General features: G+C 59.6%; 3 protein-coding genes and 1 non-coding gene across 29 annotated transcripts in view; all 4 read left to right on the plus strand.

Annotated features, from left to right (window-relative positions):
* Window positions 1–13,259, plus strand: part of UBAP2L (ubiquitin associated protein 2 like) — a 30,660-nt gene extending 17,401 nt beyond the window's left edge. For 16 of the 25 annotated variants that reach the window (XM_075133431.1, XM_075133434.1, XM_075133435.1 and 13 more), the window contains 17 exons: window positions 525–726; window positions 1,981–2,258; window positions 2,525–2,697; window positions 3,454–3,643; window positions 4,258–4,312; window positions 4,805–4,979; window positions 5,183–5,255; window positions 5,936–6,131; window positions 6,238–6,326; window positions 7,043–7,096; window positions 7,737–7,818; window positions 9,336–9,553; window positions 9,637–9,742; window positions 10,947–11,014; window positions 11,338–11,535; window positions 11,987–12,037; window positions 12,650–13,259. In XM_075133431.1, the coding sequence (XP_074989532.1) occupies window positions 525–726; window positions 1,981–2,258; window positions 2,525–2,697; window positions 3,454–3,643; window positions 4,258–4,312; window positions 4,805–4,979; window positions 5,183–5,255; window positions 5,936–6,131; window positions 6,238–6,326; window positions 7,043–7,096; window positions 7,737–7,818; window positions 9,336–9,553; window positions 9,637–9,742; window positions 10,947–11,014; window positions 11,338–11,535; window positions 11,987–12,037; window positions 12,650–12,745 (2,304 nt within the window). In that variant the 3' untranslated portion in view covers window positions 12,746–13,259. Of the gene's footprint in view, window positions 1–524; window positions 727–1,980; window positions 2,259–2,524; window positions 2,698–3,453; window positions 3,644–4,257; window positions 4,313–4,804; window positions 4,980–5,182; window positions 5,256–5,935; window positions 6,132–6,237; window positions 6,327–7,042; window positions 7,097–7,736; window positions 7,819–9,335; window positions 9,554–9,636; window positions 9,743–10,946; window positions 11,015–11,337; window positions 11,536–11,698; window positions 11,723–11,948; window positions 12,038–12,649 lie in introns of those variants that run through there. The other 9 variants (XM_075133445.1, XM_075133437.1, XM_075133440.1 and 6 more) reach the window with 4 other exon arrangements.
* Window positions 7,500–7,634, plus strand: LOC142073567 (small nucleolar RNA SNORA58). The gene has a single exon (XR_012670424.1). It is a non-coding gene; the product is annotated as a small nucleolar RNA SNORA58 (small nucleolar RNA).
* Window positions 13,260–15,188: 1,929 nt separating the features above from the next.
* Window positions 15,189–17,155, plus strand: HAX1 (HCLS1 associated protein X-1). Of its 2 annotated transcripts, XM_075133470.1 has the most exons (8): window positions 15,189–15,310; window positions 15,536–15,747; window positions 15,859–16,010; window positions 16,113–16,158; window positions 16,277–16,392; window positions 16,504–16,654; window positions 16,728–16,873; window positions 17,019–17,155. In XM_075133470.1, exons 1-7 carry the CDS (start codon window positions 15,258–15,260, stop codon window positions 16,844–16,846), a joined length of 849 nt encoding a protein of 282 aa, XP_074989571.1. In that variant the 5' UTR covers window positions 15,189–15,257; the 3' UTR covers window positions 16,847–16,873; window positions 17,019–17,155. The 2 variants fall into 2 exon arrangements, with proteins under 2 accessions (XP_074989571.1, XP_074989570.1); XM_075133469.1 differs by having other exon boundaries at window positions 15,536–16,010.
* Window positions 17,156–17,241: 86 nt separating this feature from the next.
* On the plus strand, window positions 17,242–19,766 carry AQP10 (aquaporin 10). Its single transcript, XM_075133479.1, has 6 exons — window positions 17,242–17,836; window positions 18,514–18,640; window positions 18,736–18,873; window positions 18,966–19,084; window positions 19,167–19,384; window positions 19,456–19,766. The coding sequence occupies exons 1-6, from the start codon at window positions 17,732–17,734 to the stop codon at window positions 19,679–19,681; spliced, it is 933 nt and encodes a 310-aa protein (XP_074989580.1). The 5' UTR covers window positions 17,242–17,731; the 3' UTR covers window positions 19,682–19,766.
* Window positions 19,767–20,477: the final 711 nt, after the last annotated feature.

The raw sequence follows: 20,477 nt of genomic DNA on the forward strand, positions 1-20,477 counted from the left end.
ACTGACAGGTGGAGGAAGGAGGCTTTGAATCTGAATCAGGGATGTGCACAGACCTGGGCAGATGCTGCTTTGTGTAACTTCAGCAAAAGAAATAAAAATCAGGTACTTAATGGTGAGATGGTTCAGGAAGGATTTTCAAAACCGCCTTTACTGTAAAGCCAAGTTCTCCTGGTGGTTGTCTTTTTTTATTGCAAATGAATGCGTGTGAATAATTTAGTACATTTTTAAAGATCCTATCTGTTAACTTTCTTTGTAAGCCTCCATGACACTGTAACGTGCCACGGGTTTGGCAACAGATAAGTGTACCTGCACTCACATGCGATAAAGGCTGTGAGAGAGGTCTGAGCTCTTCTGGCCAGCGGTGTCTGTGCATCTGGAGCTCAGGAGTGTTAAGCTGAGGCACCCGCTGAGAAGCAGCAGGGTACAGTGTCTTCAGGCTTGTGTTAAGAGATGTACCTGTCCTCTGAGCCAAGTTCCAAGCCAAAGGAGACACTGACTTTGTTATTTCGTTGCTGAAATTGCAGGTGAGCATGCTGGGGAAAGGGTTTGGAGATGTCGGGGAGGCTAAAGGCAGCAGTACCACAGGTTCTCAGTTCCTGGAGCAGTTCAAGACGGCCCAGGCTCTGGCTCAGCTGGCTGCTCAGCACACCCAGGCTGGTGGGAGCACCTCTGCTTCTTCTTGGGACATGGGATCCACTACGCAGACCTCGACCCTTGTGCAGTATGGTAAGGAAAAGCAGCGTGGCTCCGCAAAGGGGAGCGTGTTCTCCCAGAACTGCAGAAACGCGCTGCAAGCAGCGGTGTGAGGGATTCAGTGGAGGGCCAGATCACAAGTTCGCAACCAGCCAGTTGTGCTGGAGAAATTACAAGAACCACGGGTGCAAGTTTGTAAGAGTAAAATGTAATAGTGCATGTGAGTCTTTCCCTGTTCCTTTTATACTTGGAGCAGTTGAATCCATCTGCCTCTTGGTCATTCCAGCCAGCTTCAGGGCCAGGGATCTGGCATTCCCGAGACCCTCACAGCGTGCAGAACTAATTCCTGGTGTAAAGCTGTGTAACAGAGAAGGGGTCTAAAAGTGGGCACCTCTGAAGAATAGTTCTCGGATACCAACACTTGTCGGTCTCATCTCGCTGCTGACCTGATGTTATCTTTTAAAGGAATGGGATTCTGGTGACTGTTAAATGCCAAGAAGTAACTCTACCTCTGGGCTGGCATGAGGGAATAAACAGTGATTAAGAGAGGCTCCTGCTTTTCACATGAGATGCTGAGCCCTGCTGCGGTCAAGTACTAGTGCCATTTCTTTCAGCTTGTGCGTTTTATTTCTTGCTATAGGGAATGGCTCTGGTTCAAATCTAAGCTGAAGAAAAATCGAGCCCTGTCCTAGTAACAGTCAGTGTTGGCAGCTCCTGATCTTTTCAGACAAGGAGCCACAGAGGAGAGTCAGAGAGAATAGGAGTTGTTTTTTAATAAGCAGCGGTAAGGCTTAGGCGAAGGAGGAGGGTGGTGCAGTTGTGCAAAGACCTGAGGGTGGGCAGCCCCGAGCAGTGGTGTTGCCTGGAGGGTACCCACCACTGGCAGGGGGAAGAGCAGGCAATGAAATGCAGCAATGTTGGCAGAGAGGGGGAAGGAAGCAGCGTCAGGCCCGTGCAGGACTCTGACGTGCAGTGCCTCCACACAAGGGACTCCGAAGTCCAGCTCTTCTTGGAGGATGGAGGACTTCTGTTGTGCGAGCTCGCTTTGTCCTGGAGAGGTGGTGGAAGGAGCTGAGGGGAGAAGGGCTTAACAGGCTCAGTGTTGATGGTGGTGAGAGCGCAGGGGTGGGGTGGACGTGCTGGGGTGCTCTGCTCTCTGATTTTAACAGGGTTCAGGAGGAGTCGTAGTGGAAATGATTTTATTTTTCTTGATGCTGAGAAGTGTCAGGACTTGGTTTAGTTTTAAGGAAACGAGTCCTGCTAACTCAACTCTCTCTCCCCTGGTAGATCTCAAGAACCCAGCAGATTCTTCTGTGCATAGTCCCTTCACCAAACGTCAGGCCTTCACGTCAACTTCAACCATGATAGAAGTGTTCATGCAGGAGAAACAGCCTGTGGTGACTGCCTCCACAACCGTGCCGGCACCCCCTTCCTCGCCGCTGCCCAGCAAAACCAATCCTGTTCCCCAGATGTCCCCAGGGTCCTCGGACAACCAATCCTCCAGTCCCCAGCCAGCGCAGCAGAAGCTGAAGCAGCAAAAGAAAAAAGCGTCGTTAACATCAAAGGTGCGGATCGGTGGTGGGGAAGGAGGCGGCGTATTTGTGAAAAATCCGTTTGGGCTGGTGAGGGAAGGGCTGGGCTTGGCCTTCCTGCTGTTAGCGTTGGGTGTTTGGGGAGGTGACGGGGAAAAGCTTGCCTGCCTGGGTTGAACGGTGTAATTCAGAGGATGCAAGCCTGTAACTACCATGTGCTGGGAAATGCGGATGCTGAAGTTGTTTTCTGTGCTGATCCCAGGGAGTCATTGACCCTTTCTGTTGTTCCTCCCTTGCAGATTCCTGCGCTTGCGGTGGAAATGCCTGGCTCAGCAGATATCTCAGGGCTAAACCTGCAGTTTGGGGCGTTACAGTTTGGTTCGGAGCCTGTTCTCGCGGAGTACGAATCAACGCCCACAACAAGCGCCGCTGTTAGCCAATCTCAGAGCAGCCTGTACACCAGCACGGCTAGGTGAGGACCAAGCATGAGGAAGGGAACGATTAATCCAAGGAGGTAGCTTTGGAAGGTAGCTGGTCTCGTGGATTTTAGTTACGCTGCATACTAGTAGACCCTTTCTGACTGTGCCGTGGTCACAAAGGGGGGACAACGTATGCAACAGCAAAGCATAAGTTGCCAGCAGACTCGTTCAGGCAGCTCTGTGACTGATTGGCCTGTGGTACTTATACAGAAAGCAGACGTTTCCTGCTGCCGTTAAACCGTGTTGCTGGAAACACAGGAGGGGAGTCCCCAGTGCAACTTCTCCTTGTCCCCGGTGAACAGATTTTGTGTGCTTTGTCCTGTTTTTTGCCTGGCAAACAAGGACGTAGGGAGTAGGTGTACCTACGGTGATGATGCCTTGCCAAAGCGAAGTGTTTCTGTCTTCTGTTGGGCTGACCCTTAATATCTGGCCCGTTCCTTGAGTGCTGGGACCTGAGTGGTGGCAGCTCATGAAATGTCACCGAGAGCACAGCAGCGTGTGAGGAAGGCTGCAGCTGGGTGCCAGCAGCCTCCTGTGGTCGGGCTAGCCCTCGCCGGGGTGTGTTTCTCTGCTTGGTTTGCTTGGCTGCTTTGTGTGGTGCCTTTATGCTGATGCTTAGGGCTCTTTATTTTGAAGATTTGAAATGAAGAGCCTACAGTCTGGGTCAGCAGCTTTACAGCAGGGCTGTTTTGGAGGAAAACATAAACTCCTCTTCTTTTTTTTTTTTTTTTTTTCCTTCCCCTTTGTAGTGAATCTTCATCCACAATTTCGTCCAATCAAAGTCAGGAGTCTGGTTACCAGAGCGGCACAATACAGACAGCAACGTTTACCTCCCAGAACAGCGCTCAGGGACCACTGTACGAACAGAGATCCACCCAGACGAGGCGATACCCAAATTCAATCTCCTCCTCGCCCCAGAAAGATCTGACCCAGGCCAAGGTAGGAAAATAGCTTTGCTTGCCCTTCGTGCTGAGTAAGCATAGCGTGTGAAGCGCTGTCTCGGGGGAAGCTAAGTGGTTTATCAAGTCTTTCTGTGATCCTCCAGCCTCACCTCGTGGCTTGTGGACTCTCGTGAGAGCTTTCTTCTGCTGCCAGAGCCCTTAGTTATGTTACTTACCTGGGGCTGGGCCAGGGGGTTAGCAGTGGTTAAGTTGATTGCAGGCCACGTGTTGTGTCATGCATAATTACCCGGCTGCAGAGTGGCATTCAGGCTAAGGATTTAGTTTTGTCTTAAGGATTCGATTCTTGCGTGCTGCACACAAGTTCAGTAACATCAATTTTGGCTAACGAACTTGGGTTAAGGATGTTGAGCCAGTTTAACTACCAGCAGCAGAGAAACTTCTTGCACTGCTTTCTCAAATACGCGCTTGGGGGTGATGCTGGCACTGGGCTAGTTGAGCTTGGGACCGACCCTGGCGCAGTCTGATGACATGTGTTGGTAGCGCGCCTTTTTCACAACTGAGGGGGGAGCGTGGGAGGGGGCTGACACTAGAGCTGCCTCTGGAAATGAGCGGCTGCAATGCCCAGTAATCTTTTTTTCTCTTCTTCCTCAGAATGGTTTCAGTTCTGTACAACCCACGCCATTACAAACCACACAGGCCGTTGAAGGTAAGAGTCTGTCGGTGCTGTGGGCATCCTGAGTCTCTTGTACTGCTCGTATTCTTTGCTTTGGATGAAAAACTTCATTTGTGCTAATAGCAAGTCCTTTCCCTGCTGGACTAATTGCTGCCACTCAGATTATTTGCTTGCCTTGAAACGTTCAGCTTTCTGCTGATGGATCCATGAGATCCTTGATGAGTCACTCCTGATGACAATAATTTACTGATCTGTTTGTGAAAGGCACCTCATCCGTGGGTCTTGATGACCCACAGAGCCGATGGCGATGTTGGGGTGAAGTGAGACACAGAACGCAATCACGCTGTCCGAAGTGTGTAACTGGTTGGCGGCAGAGAGGGAAGCCCCGTATCTCCCAGCTCCTCCAGCTGAGCCTTTGCTGATCCTCACCACTGAATTGCCCTCCAGGACCACTGTACGAACAGAGATCCACCCAGACGGTGGATCTACTGGTAGCTGCCCCTAACCCAAAGCTTTTGTTCGCAGGTGCTACAGGCCCCGCAGTGAAATCCGATTCCCCCTCTGCTCCCAGTATCACGCCTCTCAACGATGGGGTGTCTGCGTCGTCCTTGCTGACGACAGCCAGCCAACACTCGACAGCTCTGAGCAGCCTGAGCCACAGTGAGGAACTCCCCAGTACAACCACCGCCCAACTCAGCAGGTGAGCGAGCGTGCTGGATGGATTTCTAGAGAAGCAGAACTAGGAGCAGGGATCTATAGTAGACATCAAAGTCTGTCTCGTGCAGTGGGGAAGACTGAGGTGGCTCATCCCACCCGAGCAGATGGGGAATGGGACCTGGCCTGGTGCTACCAATGGTGACTCTCGCGTCTTGGCTTGACAACCTTTTATTCCTCCTTCCGCAGTACGTTACCTACCCAGCAGAACAGTCTGTCCTCATCCACATCCTCTGGGCGAACGTCAACTTCAACTCTTCTGGTGAGTCTAGGTGTGCTCTAGCGCTGTGTACCCCCATTCCTGCTCTGCTGGTGTGCCCGGCCTTGGGTGTGCGGCCGGCGGGGTCTGCAGTTGCGACAGGAGCTGCCAGGCTGCTGGGTGTCCCACTGGAGTTTGGGTGTTGTGTGGAGAGAGGACAGAGGGTTATGTCGGAACACTGTCTGTGCACGTCTGGCTCGAGGCTTTTGACACCCTGCCTGTTTCAGACACAGCAGCAGCTTCTTTTGAGCCTGTAGCAGGTCTTGAAAGTGCTGCGGAATGGCAACCTGAGCAAACTGGTAGCTGATGGAGTGTGGCTCTTCAAACGTATATACTGCTGGAGCTCCTGCAGTACAGGTCCCTGGGTGTTGGCTTCTGCAGCAGAATAAATCTCCCTGCCGCAAATGCGGTGTTCAACCCTGCCTCTCCCAGCAGACAGACATGTTGGGACACAGCCACACGAGAGGCTTGGAAGCATTAGGGGTTGGCCGCTATCAGGACTTTGGACTTAAGCCAGATGCAAAGCCGGTTTCTTTGTAGCCTGCAGCAGCCGAGTTCATTGCAGGCTCTCGGGAACGTCCGGGTGCAGATACCCGCACAATATTTGTGTAGACAGTATCCTGCAATATTTCTGCTCAGTTACATCTGCCTGGTCCTCTAACTCTCTTCCCTTCCTTCCCTAGCACACAAGCGTAGAGAGTGAAGCAAGTCTCCATTCTTCTGCTAGCACTTTCTCCACCTCCTCCAGCACAGTGTCGGCCGCCCCGCCAGTCGTAAGCGTTTCGTCCAGTCTCAGCAGTGTCAGCAGCCTGGGCCTCAGCCTCAGTAGTAACTCCACGGTGACGGCCTCGACTCGCAGCTCCGTTGCGACAACATCAGGTACTTTCCTGGGTACTCCTAGACAGGAGGAGGGCCTGGGGGCTAAGAGAGACAGCTTCTGCTGTTTGCTTCACTGTGGAACTTTTCCTTTCTCTTCCTTTTTCAGGAAAAGCCCCTCCCAATCTCCCTCCTGGAGTCCCACCGTTGTTGCCTAATCCGTACATCATGGCTCCAGGGTTGCTACACGCCTATCCGGTGAGTGGGACGACCGGCTCTCTGCAGTTGTGTCACGGCACTAGATCCCTCCTAGCTCTGTCTTCAGCTGGCAGGGAGGGATGTCGTGCGGTAGAGAAACCAGAAACTGTAACGTCAGCCCAGCAGGATTGCCTTGGATGGGAAGAGTTTGGACCTGCTGTTTTCCATAAAACAGTAGCAGAGGAAATCCGTGTGCCCGTGGGGGTAAATGTCTGTAATTCTGGTCACCCCAGAGCAGGTTCTGTCTGCCTGTTCTCTGCAGCCTCCCCAACCTTTGGGGAGCAACGGCCCTTGGTCAGAGCACGGCTCATGAAAGTGTGGAGCTGTATTAGCAACATGGGCGTGACAAAGGCCGGTCAGAACAAGGGTGGCGACTGCCACAAAGTCTAGGGGTGTGTCACAGCCCTCTTCTGAAGGTGAGGACAGGTTTTGGTGTTGGAATAATTTCTAGAGGAAAATTGTCGAGTGCCTTTGTGGTCTGGAGCAGCGGCGCTAGGCGTTGGTGCTCACTCTTCCTTTGAGCAGCTCATAAAAACACTCTTGGCAGTGTCAGTCTTGCGGTAGTGAATGCTGGCTGCCTGCGCCTAGGTAATTGTGTAGCTTCTGATCACCTGCTTCTGGCTTTGTCTAATGTTTATCTAAATGTTTAATCTAAAATTAGGTAAGTGGCTTTATCTAATCTGTGTCCCTAACATCATCTCCTACTCTTTTTCTAGCCACAGGTGTATGGATATGACGACTTGCAAATGCTCCAGACGAGATTCCCGTTGGTGAGTACTGAAAACTGGCGTGGACATGCCCCTTCCACTGCTCTAAGAGCTCGCCGGTGCTGCGTGCGTTGGCTGTGAGGTAGAGCTGGCAAAACAGGGCGCTAAAGGGATGCACCTCTCCGTGGCGGTAGTGAGGAGTTAATCAGTTGCTCCTTTGCACTTGGGGAGTTAGGAGCAGCAGTTATTCAGACAGCGGTGTCGGTGGTGAGGCTAGGGAATGAGAAAGCCACAGCAGGCAGAGCTGTTTTGCCTGACAGTGGTGTGAGGAGCTGTTGTAGATACTTGCCTCTGATCCTTGAAAAAGGCAGTGACTAAATACTTTTATGAGAATGGGGTTTATTTAGCAATACAACATGTGTCCTTGTGTTGTGAAGTGGAGGGGAAAGTCCAGGCAGTTTAAGGACTGCATACCAGTAGACCTCATCTGGTTCTTCTGGTAGCCAGACGAGGGGGATGGTGCATGCTACAAAAACCTGGGGGTGCTGTAGGCCGTGATCAGCCGTGATGTGGCTGATTGAACTGCAATACTCCAACATACCTGGCGGCTGCAGTCCAGAAATCCCTCTTTTCCAAAAGATACTGCTTTGCATCTTCGGACAGAGCTCATAAAACATCATCTCCTTTTGTTTTTATCCTTCAGGATTACTACAGCATCCCATTCCCTACACCCACTACCCCGCTGACTGGAAGAGACGGCAGCCTGAGCAGCAATCCATACTCTGGTAGGGAAAAAGACTGCTCTGATCGCATACCCCATCAGGGGTTCGTGCTGCTGCTTACGCGGTTCCTGCGCCGTTGTCCGCTGGAGCTACGTCTGCACCAGCCTCCTGCACTGCCTTTGGTCTGGAGCTTGTTTCTCAGCAGTTAAATTCTTGATTTCCCTTTGATCATCTAGTCGTGTCGAGGCATGTTACCAGGAAGATGCGGACAAGTAGGAGTTGATGCGGCCGTTGGAAAGGGAGTGGGGGGCGGCTGAAAGAATCTGTGAGGCGTAAAACTGGGGAACTGTTTTTCAGGTCGTGGTGAGGCAGGGGTTAAGCGTGCTTCTCAAGCACTTAGAATAAAAATACAAAGAAACCCAAAATCTGGAGAAATTAAGTTTTTTATCTATGCAACAATCTCATGGAGAAAGAAAACAGGGCATTTAGGACCTATCAAATTCCAACCAAATACCCAGTTGGGTGGCTGATCTCTCACTGACCTTGGTAGGTGCGTTTATTCACGCCACTGATTCGCAGTGGGCAGTGGTTGTGCTGCGCTTTCTTGTGCTTTAGGAATTGTTGCGCTTTGTGGATCACTGTTTTTCCAGCACCACTTCTCCCCTGCTTCAGCCGGAGCTCGTTTGTGCAGAAGTGCTTTTGCCTGGCACACTGAGGCTGAAATCCCAAGCTCAGAGTGCGGCACTGTTGCATGCGTAATTTGCCAAGTTAACATGGTGATAATTAATGTTTGTGGCTACCCTGGACTCGCTTGTGAGCTGGGGCAGCACTGAGAAATTCACTGGCTTACTGTGTGAGCTCTGAATAGGGAGAGTGTTTGCATGAAAGAGCCAAGCAGGTGCTCGTAAAGAGAAGCAAAGGGAGCTTCCCCGAGCCCCGCCGCCAAGCCCTCGTTCAGTGCCCAGACTGGGAAGAGAGGAAGCGATGTTTCCGAGTGCTCTGCGGGCTGCTGGGCCTCTGCAGCAGCATTTGATTCGGTGCCACCAGGGAGAGGGAGGGAGGCGTGAGCCCTGCTGTAAAAAGGGGCCATTCACACATCCTCATCTGGAAGATATTTGACTCTCCTCTTCAACGAGGAGCTGTTTGCCGGTAGGACGGAGCCCCCAGGCTGCTGCCCTGGCCTCGGGTCTGGCTCTGGAGGGAGTTGGGTTGTGTTCAGACCTGCTGCTGATGCACGGAGAGGGCTTAGGGGAGCGCTCCAGCATCTGGGCTCCGTGTCTGCGCAGGCGGCCGGCGGCAGGTTTATCCAGCGCGGGATCGTAGGCTGACATCAGGCGGTGCGGTACTGTAGCTTAGCTGCTGTGGGTTTCCCTTCCCCTCCGAAGTCATCCTCTCAGGGCTGAGAGCAATTAACAGCTTAGCCTTATCAGTGTGCAAGGGTCTGAGGGCTTGCGAGGGCTGCAGTCCTTGGTAGCTGTAGGAGGGGGGTTGAGTGAAGGCTGGGTCACCTTTGGGCTGAGCTAGAATGGGCCAGGATTTGACGCGTCTCTTCAAGTCTCCTTTCATCTCCTCTATTCCAGGTGACTTAACAAAATTTGGCCGAGGTGATGCCTCTTCCCCCGCTCCTGCAACGACTTTGGCCCAGCCTCAGCAGAGCCAGACCCAGACTCACCACACCACGCAGCAGACGTTCCTGAACCCAGCGCTGCCTCCTGGCTACAGTTACACCAGTCTGCCGTACTACACAGGGGTACCAGGGCTCCCCAGCACCTTCCAATACGGGCCCGCCGTGTTCCCTGTGAGTTTCCCAGAGCGTGGAATTCGGGCAGGAGGGCGACGCCAGCGAAACTTCTCCTCACTCTGCTTTTCTCCTTTCTGTAGGTTGCTCCTACCTCTTCCAAGCAGCATGGTGTGAATGTCAGCGTCAACGCATCAGCAACCCCGTTTCAGCAGCCCAGCGGCTATGGCTCTCATGGATACAGCACTGGTAAGAGACCCGACAGCGTCTTTCGCAGCAGCAGTCGCCGACAGCGGCCGGGCTTGTTCACAATGTCACTGGCCACGTAAGGGGACTGCTGTCTTACTGCCTCCAGAGTAAGGGAGGAAAAGTCACGGGTCATTTGATTCTCCTTGGAAAGGCCCAGGCTCGATCCGCTTCCAGGTCTGGAGTGGGTTGGAGGAGGACAGGGCCCTCCTCTGTGCCCAGCAGTCAGATGCCTGGGGCCGTGGACTCGCGTCAGAGAGCTTAGGCTGCTGAATTGTTTGAGTTTTGGTTTTCGTCTTTTTTTTTTTTTACTGCCTGTGATCAAAAGAACAATAATTATTCTCGATTTGAGCCTGGGAACTTGTTTGACTCCTGTGTTTGGCAGATGCGTGCTTTCTAGAGAAGTGTCCTTCTTGATTCAAAGATGTAAGAAGGTCGTGAACCTGTCACTTGTCTCGGTACTGGGTTTCACTGGTTAATGTCTGGCTGACTATAAAGGGCCTGCGTTTGGGTCCCTCTTCCAGCCTTTAAATTCCTGTTGTGCCTTTTTTCACTGCAATAGAGCCCTTCAAGAGACTATTTTCTCTTTGCAAAGATACTTCGGCTCTGTACCGGGTCACCTGGTACTGAGTCTTTCAAACCTCTTTCATTTCAACACTTTTTCCGGGCCTCAAACGATTGCTGAGGCTTTCCTCTGCACCACCACCTTTTAGAAACAGCCAGCATCAAATGTGGGTTCTGTGCCAGTGTTACCAGTCGTTGCACCAACCATCCCAGTCCACAGCTGAGTCACCTTTACGTGCAATTGCCTGTTTTACAGCCAAGGAGCTCTCGGGCCGTTCTTGCTACCGTGTCATGCCGGGAGTTTGTTTCCTTGTCTGCCTGCTGCATCCCCCCAGCTCTTCTCTTTGCTATTTTCTGGGCTCTTCGAGAATGTGCATTTCTCTGGGTGGCAGCAGGCCCTTAAATTTGTCTCTGGAGGCATTCAGAAACTGCTCCTGTCCAGAGCAAAAGAACTTACACTTGTAGAGGCACTTTGCAGCCTGGCCTTGCCGAGACCCTGCTCCCTAGGACGATGTCTGTCTCCGAATCTTACCTGGCTGCTGGGCCGCTGGAACTCCCCACCACCTGACGTTGCCGTTAGCGGCAGCTAATCGGTGAACGGGTGGCTGCTGCCTAATGCTCGCTTGCCTTTCCTTCTCCCCAGGTGTATCTGTGACATCCAGTAATACAGGAGTGCCGGACATCTCGGGCTCTGTCTACTCCAAAACTCAGGTTAGTGTCTGGTGTGCGCTCCAGGAAGGCGCCGCTTTGCTGGGGAGCGGAAGCCCAGCTCTGAGACAGCCTCCCTGGGCAACGAGGTCTCCTCTCCTTGGAGCAGCTAGCCAGGGAGGAGGGAAATGCTCGGCCTTTCCCAGCTGAGAGCAGCTCCAAGCCCAGAAAGAGCCATGGGCAGAGACTCCGTCTGTTCTCTGCACCACGCACTGGCTCCCGGGCCCGTGGCTTGTAGAGCTGGGAAGGGGCACGCTGCCAGCCAGGGGCAGGGGAGTGCCGCCCAGCTCCCAGCCCTTACTCTGCCGTTGGCGTCTCCTCCTCAGCAATCCTTCGAGAAGCAGGGATTTCACACTGGAACCCCGGCAGCCTCCTTCAACCTGCCTTCGGCGCTGGGCAGCGGCGGCCCCATCAACCCTGCGACGGCGGCGGCGTATCCCCCCACCCCTTTCATGCACATCCTCACCCCGCATCAGCAGCCCCACTCGCAGATCCTCCACCACCACCTGCAGCAGGACGGGCAGGTAAGCGACCCCCCCGGCCCCCCGGCCCTTGCTGGGGTATCTCCTAGGGCTCTCGCTCACCCCCCCACCCCGGCCCCCCTCTCCCTCCCTCCCTCCCGTCCTGCGGCGGACACACGCGGACACGCGGTGACACGCACACGCTCACACCTGCACATACACACAGGGCCGATAAGAGGACGAGGTGAGGAAGGCCCGGGGTGCGCTCCGCTGGGGGGTACTCGGCACAGCCCCCTTGCTGCCGGGCTGTACCAGGTACGGTCGGGTAGTGCCCCTTCACGCAGACCCCCTGGTACGCCCTGACCTCCCCCTTCCTCGGAGTGGCGGCTCCGCAGGCCAGCAGCGAAGGGGTTACTCGCCACAGCCACGACCCCGCCGTAGCTTTCAGGTCTAACCGTGGATTTCTATTGTCATAGTTTGTCCCTTTATTTTACATATCCTGGTACTGCAACAGCTTCCATATTTGCAGATGATACTGTGCTGCCAACGCCAGCAGGAAGACCAGGTAATGAACCTCTCTGATAATGCATTGCACTTGCCCTGGGGTCTCCCCCCGCCCCTAAGGCCCCCCAGGCTCACGTAGCCCCTTCCTTCTCCCCCCGTGGCCCCGCCAGGCGAGGAGAGAGGCCCTCAGTCAGTATGTGCACACACACACACCCGCGCGCGCAGACACACCCCCCCTGCTCGACCCCTTCCCCCCCTTTCCCCCCTCCCCGCCGCGCGGCAGCCCCCCCCGGAGCTGCCAGGGCCCTCGCTGCCTGCGGTCCTGGCGTGGTCCTGGCCTGGAGGAAGGCGCAGAGCGGAGGGAGGGTCCTGTGGCTGCTGGGGCGTGAGGGCCGCCGGCCGGCTGCTGGGTGCAGGAGGCAGCCCGTGCCCTGGTGCCGGTGGCCCCAGGGAGCTTGCGCTGGGCTGAGGCGGGTCAGCGAGCGCCGAGGAGCCGTAGCCCGCAGCGCCCGGGGTCTGCGGGCTGGAGCCGTCCTGCGGGGACGGCCGAGCCGCCCGAGGCACGCCAGCATCGCCCCGCAGAGCAGGCCGGGGTTGGGACCCCGGAGATGGCAGCGCCAGTTCCGCCCCCCCAATAACCGCCTGCTTCTCCTTCTCCCCCCTCTTCCCGCAGAGCGGCTCTGGGCAGCGCAGCCAAGGCAGCTCCATCCCCCAGAAGTCCCAGGCCAACAAGTCTGCCTACAACAGCTACAGCTGGGGCGCCAACTGAGGCCGGGGCGGCCCTCGCCCACCACTTGCTTCCAGAAGAGAATCCCATCGAACCCGACGCCGAAGGATCCCGGGGAGGAGAGCGCCCTGCCGCGGGGCAGCGCCCGGGCCCCGCAGCCCCCGGGCAGGGCGGGCCGGCAGGCGGCTCTGCGTTGTCTGTCTTCAGCCACCTTTCCTGTTGTATGTAATATAGAATTTGTATTTTTTCTTTTTTTTTTCTTTTCCCCCCCCACCCCCTCTCTGCATTCAGATTCTGAACCGTTTGCCGTAGGGGCCTTTTTTGGTTTTTACTCCTTTCTCCCCTCTCCCCCCGTCTCCTGCTGCCCCAGAACCTCTCGGATCCAAAGGAGTGGAAGCTGCGAGTCGCCTACAGCAAACCCCCTTATTATTAGGAATAAGAACAGTAATTGATATGAACAGCATTGTAAGATGAATTAGTTGAAGTGTTTTTTTTGTACCGTGTTCTAAATTTAATGGATAAATGTGTCTTGTATATAAAAACAAAAACCCCACGCCGTCCTGTAGTTCTCTCATTTCCTCGCCCACCCTCTGCTGCTCTCTGCCACCGGCCCAGAGGAGCCCCGGAGGGCAACCCCCTATTTTACGTTCTCCATCCGCGCCCCCTCCCTCCCCACGGGCCCCGAGCGCAGGTCCTGCCCCCCCCCCCCTTGTACGCTGTAAGTATCTTCTGCTTTTGGTTTTGGGTTTTTTTTTTTGGTCTTTTTTTTTTTTTTTCTATGCAGTCCAGATCTTGTATTTTTCAGTTCAAACCGGTCACTTCAACTGAAGCCCCCGAGCGGGTGATTTACTAAAGAGAATAAAGATCACAAAGTGATGTGTGTATTTTTTAATACCTACCTTCTCAGCCTGGTTCCGAATTTTTGGTGCAGGGTGCGGGAGGCCCTGGGCAAGGGGGGGAGCAGTTCCCCCCATCCCTCCTCAGCTTTTTGGTTTTTTCCCCCCTTTTATGGATTTTTTTTTTTTTTTTCCCTCTTCCCAGCTGTGGCGCTGGGCACCAGGATCCCAGCACAGGGACGACGTCACCACCCTCTTCCCTCCCCCGGCTCAGGGACCCCCGCCCTCCATTTCTCTGCCTCCCCCCGTGCTGTGTGCCCTTTGCCCACAGTGTGGGCCGTCCCAGTTGTCCCCTGCTCTGGTGCTGCTGGTGTCGTGGTTTAACCCCAGCTGGCAACCAAACCCCACCCAGCCGCTCGCTCACACCCCACCCCCCCCACAGTGGGATCGGAAGGGAAAAAGTGAGAAAACTCGTGGGTTGAGATAAAAGCAGTTTAATAGGTAAAGTAAAAGCCGCGCACGCAAGCAAAGCAAAACAAGGAATTTGCTCGCACGCTACCTGTGTTCAGCCATCTCCAGGAAAGCAGGGCCCCATCACGTGTGGCAGTGACTTGGGAAGACCGAACGTCCCCCCCTTCCTCCTCCTTCCCCCAGCTCTATATGTTGAGCATGACGCCACACGGTATGGAACATCCCTTTGGTCAGTCGGGCTCAGCTGTCCCGGCTGTGCCCCCTCCCAACTCCTTGTGCCCCCCAGCCTCTTCGCAGAAAAGGCCTCGACTCCGTGCAAGCGCTGCTCAGCAATAACGGAAACCTCCCGCTGTTATCAGCACTTTCCAGTACAAATCCAAAATGTAGCCCCATACTGGCTACTATAAAAAAACACCAACCCTATCGCAGCCAAAAGCAGCGGGGGGGGGGGCTCCCCACCACGAGGGCCTCGGGAAAGGACCGGTTGTCATGGGAGGGGGGTCCCCAGCGCAGGGGAGGGGAACAGGACCACCGGGGTGGTGGCAGGAAGCCGTGGCTGCCGCGGCAGCGGGTGCTGAGCTGCCTTCCAGCCCCCCCATCACCCTCCTCCAAAGAGCGCGGGGGCTGCAAGGTAAGGGGCTGGGGGCTCGGGGGGATCCCTGCCTCGGTGGGGGGGAGGGCAAAGCTCTGGGGGCCCAGCGGAGGAGCGGGAGGGAGGTGGGATGGACTTGACGGAGCTCAGCTGGGGGCTCGGAGAAAGACCGGGCACCTGGCGGGGCTGCAGGACCCCCCGACGGTGCAGATAGAGCCCAGCGCACCCCCAGCCCCATCAGGGTGCTGTGCAGGCCCCCCCCCTCCCGGCCCTTCTCCGTCAGACCCCTGCGAGCGGGGCTGGCCCAGCACCGCGGGGTCCCGCACCTCGGCCCGCACCACCGCCTTCGGCTCCTCCGGGCTCCCGGCCCCGGCAGCCCCCGGCCCCAAGGGGGGGACCCCCCGGCTCTGCCCGGCCCCAGAGCCGCCCCCGGGCCTGTGAAGAGCACGGGGGGGCCCTGACGGGGCCGGGGGGGGGGGCTGCGGGGTGGGACGCGGCCCCGGGGCCGGGGAGGGCCCCGCCGATCCGCCTCAAGGCCGCGGAGCTTCGGCCGCGGCGCCTCGCGACACCCGGCGGCGCTTTGCGGCGCTGCGCGGCCCCGCTGCTTTACGGCAGCGCGACCGGGGGCGCGGCGGCGCTCGGCGGCTGGAGGGCGATGAGCTTTTTCGACGCGTTTCGCGGCTTCTTCGGGTTCCCGGGGCGGTGCAGGTACCGGGACCCCGCCCCCGCCCGGCCCTGACCCCCGGCCACCCCCGACTGGGCGCCCCTGGTCCCCCCGGCTGCGCGGACTCCGGCCCGGCTTCCCCCGGTTGCCCCCGCCCGCACAGGCCCTCTCCCGGTCCCCCCTCCCCCAGCCCCCTGTTGCCCCGCGGGTCCTGTCCCCGCCCCCGGTTGATCCGGGCCCGGGTGTCTCTCAGCGCCGCGGTCCCACAGGCCCCGGGACCCGCTCTTCGGCGGCACGGCGTGGGACGAGGAGGAGGAGGAGGATGACGGCCCGTCCCTGGCGCAGCCCCCCCAGGATTTCACCTTCGGCTTCGGCTTCAGCCCCGGCGGGTCCCGCGGCGCCTTCGAGGAGCTGTTCCGGGACGTAGGCGAGCTCCTGGGTGTCTTCGGGGGGGCCTGGGCCGGGCCCCCACAGCCCTTCGGTGGGAATGGGAAGGGGCTGCCCCCGCCGGGGGCTGAGCGGGGCTCTGGGGGCCGATGCGGAGCCCCTCGGGCGGCCCGGCCTAACCGCACCCCCTTTTTTTGCTCCCCAGAGCCCCCCCTGCCCGGCCCCGGCGAGGGCAGCGCGGGGCGGCCGCTGCGGGACTCCATGCTGAAGCACCCGGACGGCCCCGATCCCGGCACGTCCCCGGGAGGCCCTGAGGGCGCCAGCGACCCGGCCCGGCCCTGGAGACCCTTCCTGGGGGTGGGTGAGGGCTCTGCCTCACGCGGGCTCGGCTGTGGCGGCCGTCGGTGCCTGGTGTCGCGCTTTGCCTCCCCGTCACCAGCGCGTGGCTTTGCTTTGCAGCTAGAAGACGCTCACCCGGCTCCTCCTGGCCGCAAGGAAGACCAAGGTGGGTGCCGGGTGCGGGGCCGCGGGGTCTCTGCCTTTCCCGCTCTACCTGCCCGGGCTGCCGCAGCCGTCGGGGCGCGTCCCCACGCTGCTGTCACCGTCTGACATCTCCCCCGCAGACCTGGACTTCCAGGTTTCCTCCGCGGGGTTGGGGACCATCCTGAGACCCGACGAGCCCAAGTCCCGCTCTTACTTCCAGAGCGTCTCCGTCACCAAAGTGACTCTCCCTGACGGGGTGAGTGTCCCCTGCGGCGCAGGGGCCGCGGGTGACCTGGGGACACCATCCCCAGCACAAGGAGCAGAGCCCGGGGTGCTGGCATCTCTCAGGTCTCGGTGCTCTGCGCAGGCGGTGGAGGAGCGCCGGACGGTGCAGGACAGCCAGGGCCGCCGGGAGACGACGGTGACCCGCCGGAGGGGGGACCAGGCCTTCATCACCACCACCAAGGAGGACGGGCAGAGCAAGGACTACCGGGAGGAGGTGGTCAACATGGATGACCGTGAGTGGGGCGCTGAGGAGGGCGAGGGGAAGGGGCTGGGTCCCCTCTGAGTGAGGTCTCCCTGCTGTCCCAGGGGAGCTGGCGCAGTTCGCAGGCACGTGGCCGCAGCAAGACGAGCTCCGCGCTCCCAACCTGAGCGACCCCTCGTCCGTGCTGGGCACCTTCTTCCGACGTTGGTTCTCAAGCTGGTAGCTGTGTCCCACCCCGGCTGAGCACCCCGTATGTGTCATGGGTGCGGGGTGGGGGGACCCCAGGGCTTCCCAGGGCCGTGGGGACGGACGCCAGCTTGGGGGCTGGGGCTGGCGGCTCCATCCAGGGCGGGCGGTGGGCAGCAGCCTCTTCTCATCGCCTGTTTTTGTTGCAGATGGGTCAGATACTGCTGGGAGCTGGCACCCGGGCTGGGGGCTGCCCGCCTTCTGGGGCGCTGCGGGGACGCCCACGGGGGCCGAGTGTGTGTGTGCGTGTGTACAGAGCAATAAAGTCTATTTATGCTAACGGCAACCTGCCAGGCTCCTTCAGGCCGGAACCTCCCTGATTCGGAGACAGGGACCCGCCGGGACGGCTCCCGGGGGCTGCCCCATGGGTGCGGGCAGCTGCCGGGCTCCTCTGCCCTGGCCCCGTGCCCGCGCTGCTCCCTGCCCACCTCCCTCGCCCGTTTCCCCGCTGTGCTAATGCCTCCCCTGGGCCGCTCTCGAGGGCCCATCCTGGGAGCCTTTCCAAGGCCTCTTCATTAGCGCTGCCTGCGGTTGCGGCTTGGGCAGGGATCTGGCAGGGAAAAAAGGGGGGGAAACGCCCGTGCCGGCTCACCTGAGCGAGGTCTCGGTTCCCCACGGCCGCTCGGGGATCCTCGGGGGCTCCCGCCGGGTCTGGTCCTACCGGGGGACACCATGGTCACGAGGCGCCGCTGTCCCCGACCCCATGTGGGACTCTGGTCCCTGCCAGGCGTCTCCCTGCGGTGTGGCCCTGATTGGTTTAAAGTCTGCGCGTTATCACCCACCCCAGCCCCGGGGCTCATAAAATCACGCTGGAACGGAGACGCCAACGCCACTGTCGCAGCTGCCGTTCTCAACCGGCCCCATGGGCACCACTTCGTTGTTCAAGAGGGCCCAGGCTCTGCTCCGCATCCGGAACAAGTTGGCACGGGAGTGCCTGGCTGAGCTGCTGGCCGTCTTCGTGCTCATCGTGAGCGGGGCACGCGGGTGGGCCGGGGCTGACCGTGGGGTGGTGGCAGGTCCCAGGGCTCCCCTGCCCGTCCCTCGCCGGGGGGTGGGGGGGTGCGGGGCTGTGTCATGCTCGACTTGGCACTGCCCGGCCTCCCTTGGACCCTCTTCCCGTGGCACGGTATGCCCTGCACTGTGGCAGCTCCGGCGCGGTAAGGGCACGGGCGCTGCTACGTGGCGCCTGAGGGAGCGGTGCTGGGTGGCGAGTGCCTTGACACCTCCCGCCCTGGAGCAGGCAAAGGTCGGGGCTCCCGTGCCACACTTGGCCTTTGGGCCGCATCCCGTGACGGCGAACGGTGACACCGGCACCCCTTCCCCGCCATTTCCCCAGGGAAGCAGATTACTTAATTGCTGATAATTTGTTTACCTTGCCGTCAAAACCGCAAGCAAGACCGGTAACTGCCTCCTTGCCTATCCTCGTCCGGCACCCGAAGCTGGAGCCCAGGGGATGGGGGAGCAAAACCACGGAGACGGCGCAGGCAGAGGCACCGGCGCAGCCCTCGCCTGGCTGCCCTTCCGCCGCCTGGGATCGGCGCTAATCCCGCCGGCGGCTGCGGCGCGGTGGGGCGGCGGCCCTTGGGGAGCTGGGGAGGGGGGCTCGGTGAGGGGCCGCGGTGGAACCGTGTCCCTCTTCTCCAGCTGATCACCCTGAGCAGCGCGGCACAGATGGTCACCAGCTTCGGGACGAAGGGGGACATCTTCTCCGCCTACCTGGCAGGTGCCCTGGGCATCATGGTGGCCGTCTACATGGCAGTGGGAGTCTCCGGTGAGGCTGGGGAGGGGGCCCCAGCTCCTGCCATCCCCCGGCTCCAGATCCCCCGGGACCCTCCGGTCCCAGCCCCTCTTCCCGCTCCGTTGCAGGGGCCCACCTGAACCCGGCGTTCTCCCTCGCCCTGTGCCTGCTGGAGCAGTTTCCCTGGTGGAAGTTTCCCATCTACGTGGCCGTGCAGGTCTCCGGAGCTTTCATCGCCTCCGGAGCCGTCTATGCCCTCTACTACGGTACAGGGAGGTGGGCAGTCGCCCGGCGGGGGAACACCACGGCTGTGCCGGGATGGCCGGGCTCACGGGTGGGCTCTGCCTCTGCTCCGCAGACGCCATCCAGCACTACAGCAACGGGACCCTCACCGTCTCCGGCCCCCGAGAAACCGCCTCCATCTTTGCCACCTACCCCGCTGACTACCTGTCCATCTCCAACGGCTTTTTGGACCAGGTGGGTGCCAGTGTCGGCTCCCGCCAGACCCCTCCGGCGGTGCCGGTCCCCGCGGCGCTGAGCTGCCGTGCCGGCTCCACAGGTGATGGGCACAGCGCTGCTGATCGTGGGCATCCTGGCCATGCTGGACACCCGCAACAAGGGTGTCCCCAAAGGCCTGGAGCCGGTGGCCGTGGCCCTGCTGGTGCTCTCCATCGAGCTCTCCATGGGCTCCAACTGCGGCTGCGCCATCAACCCCGCGCGGGATTTCGGGCCCCGGCTCTTCACCTACGTGGCGGGTTGGGGCACGGAGGTCTTCAGGTGGGTAGAGGGAAGGGGGCGAGGTGGGGGGTGGCAGGGGTGACCCCCTGCCCACCGTGCTCCGTCCCCAGCAGGGGCAATGGGTGGTGGTGGGTGCCGGTGGTGGCACCGCTGGTGGGGGCCGTCGTGGGCTCGGCCGTTTACCAGCTCTTCGTGGCTTTCCACCACCCGGCGGAGGAGGACGACCCCGCGGCCGAGAAGAGCTCCCTGGTCCTCGTCGATGCCGCCATCTCCCCAGGCACCGAGATGTCACCCAAGGAGAAGGACGCCATGGAGATACTGCCCCAGAAGAAGTGATGCCGGGGACCCCCCCGACACCCCGAGCTGGCGTCACGGTCCCCCCCGCGGTCCCTGGCACACCATTAAACGAGCCCTGAGGCCATGGGGTGTCTTGTGTCTGAGCACGGGCGCAGCAGTGCGGGGGGCACGGGGGGGAGGCAGAGCCAGCCAGGCCTGGCTGTGGGGGGACCCCGGCCCGGGGAGCATGTGCTGCTGGTGGGAGGGGGGGCTGCCCCCTTGGGACCCCCCCGGCGCTGTCCCCAGGACCCCCAAGGCTGCCCCTGCTACCCCCTGGGGCTGCCTCTGGCCCCCGAGGACCTCCCCTGGCTCCCCGGGACCCCTTGAGGCTGCCTCTGGCCCCCCAGGACCCCCCCCCCGGCTCCCCGGGACCCCCTGGGGCTGCCTCTGGCCCCCCAGGACCCCCCCCCGGCTCCCCGGGACCCCCTGGGGCTGCCTCTGACCCCCCAGGACCCCTTCCCGGCTCCCCGGGACCCCCTGGGGCTGCCTCTGACCCCCCAGGACCCTCCCCCCGGCTCCCCGGGACCCCCTGGGGCTGCCTCTGACTCCCCAGGACCCCCTCCCCGGCTCCCCGGGACCCCCTGGGGCTGCCTCTGACCCCCCAGGACCCCTCCCCGCCTCCCCGGGACCCCCTGGGGCTGCCTCTGACCCCCCAGGACCCCCCCCCCGGCTCCCCGGGACCCCCTGGGGCTGCCTCTGGCCCCCCAGGATCCCCCCCCGGCTCCCCGGGACCCCCTGGGGCTGCCTCTGACCCCCCAGGAACCCCCCCCCCGGCTCCCCGGGACCCCCTGGGGCT

This window comes from Calonectris borealis, chromosome 29, assembly GCF_964195595.1.
Source record: "Calonectris borealis chromosome 29, bCalBor7.hap1.2, whole genome shotgun sequence".
NCBI lineage: Eukaryota > Metazoa > Chordata > Aves > Procellariiformes > Procellariidae > Calonectris > Calonectris borealis.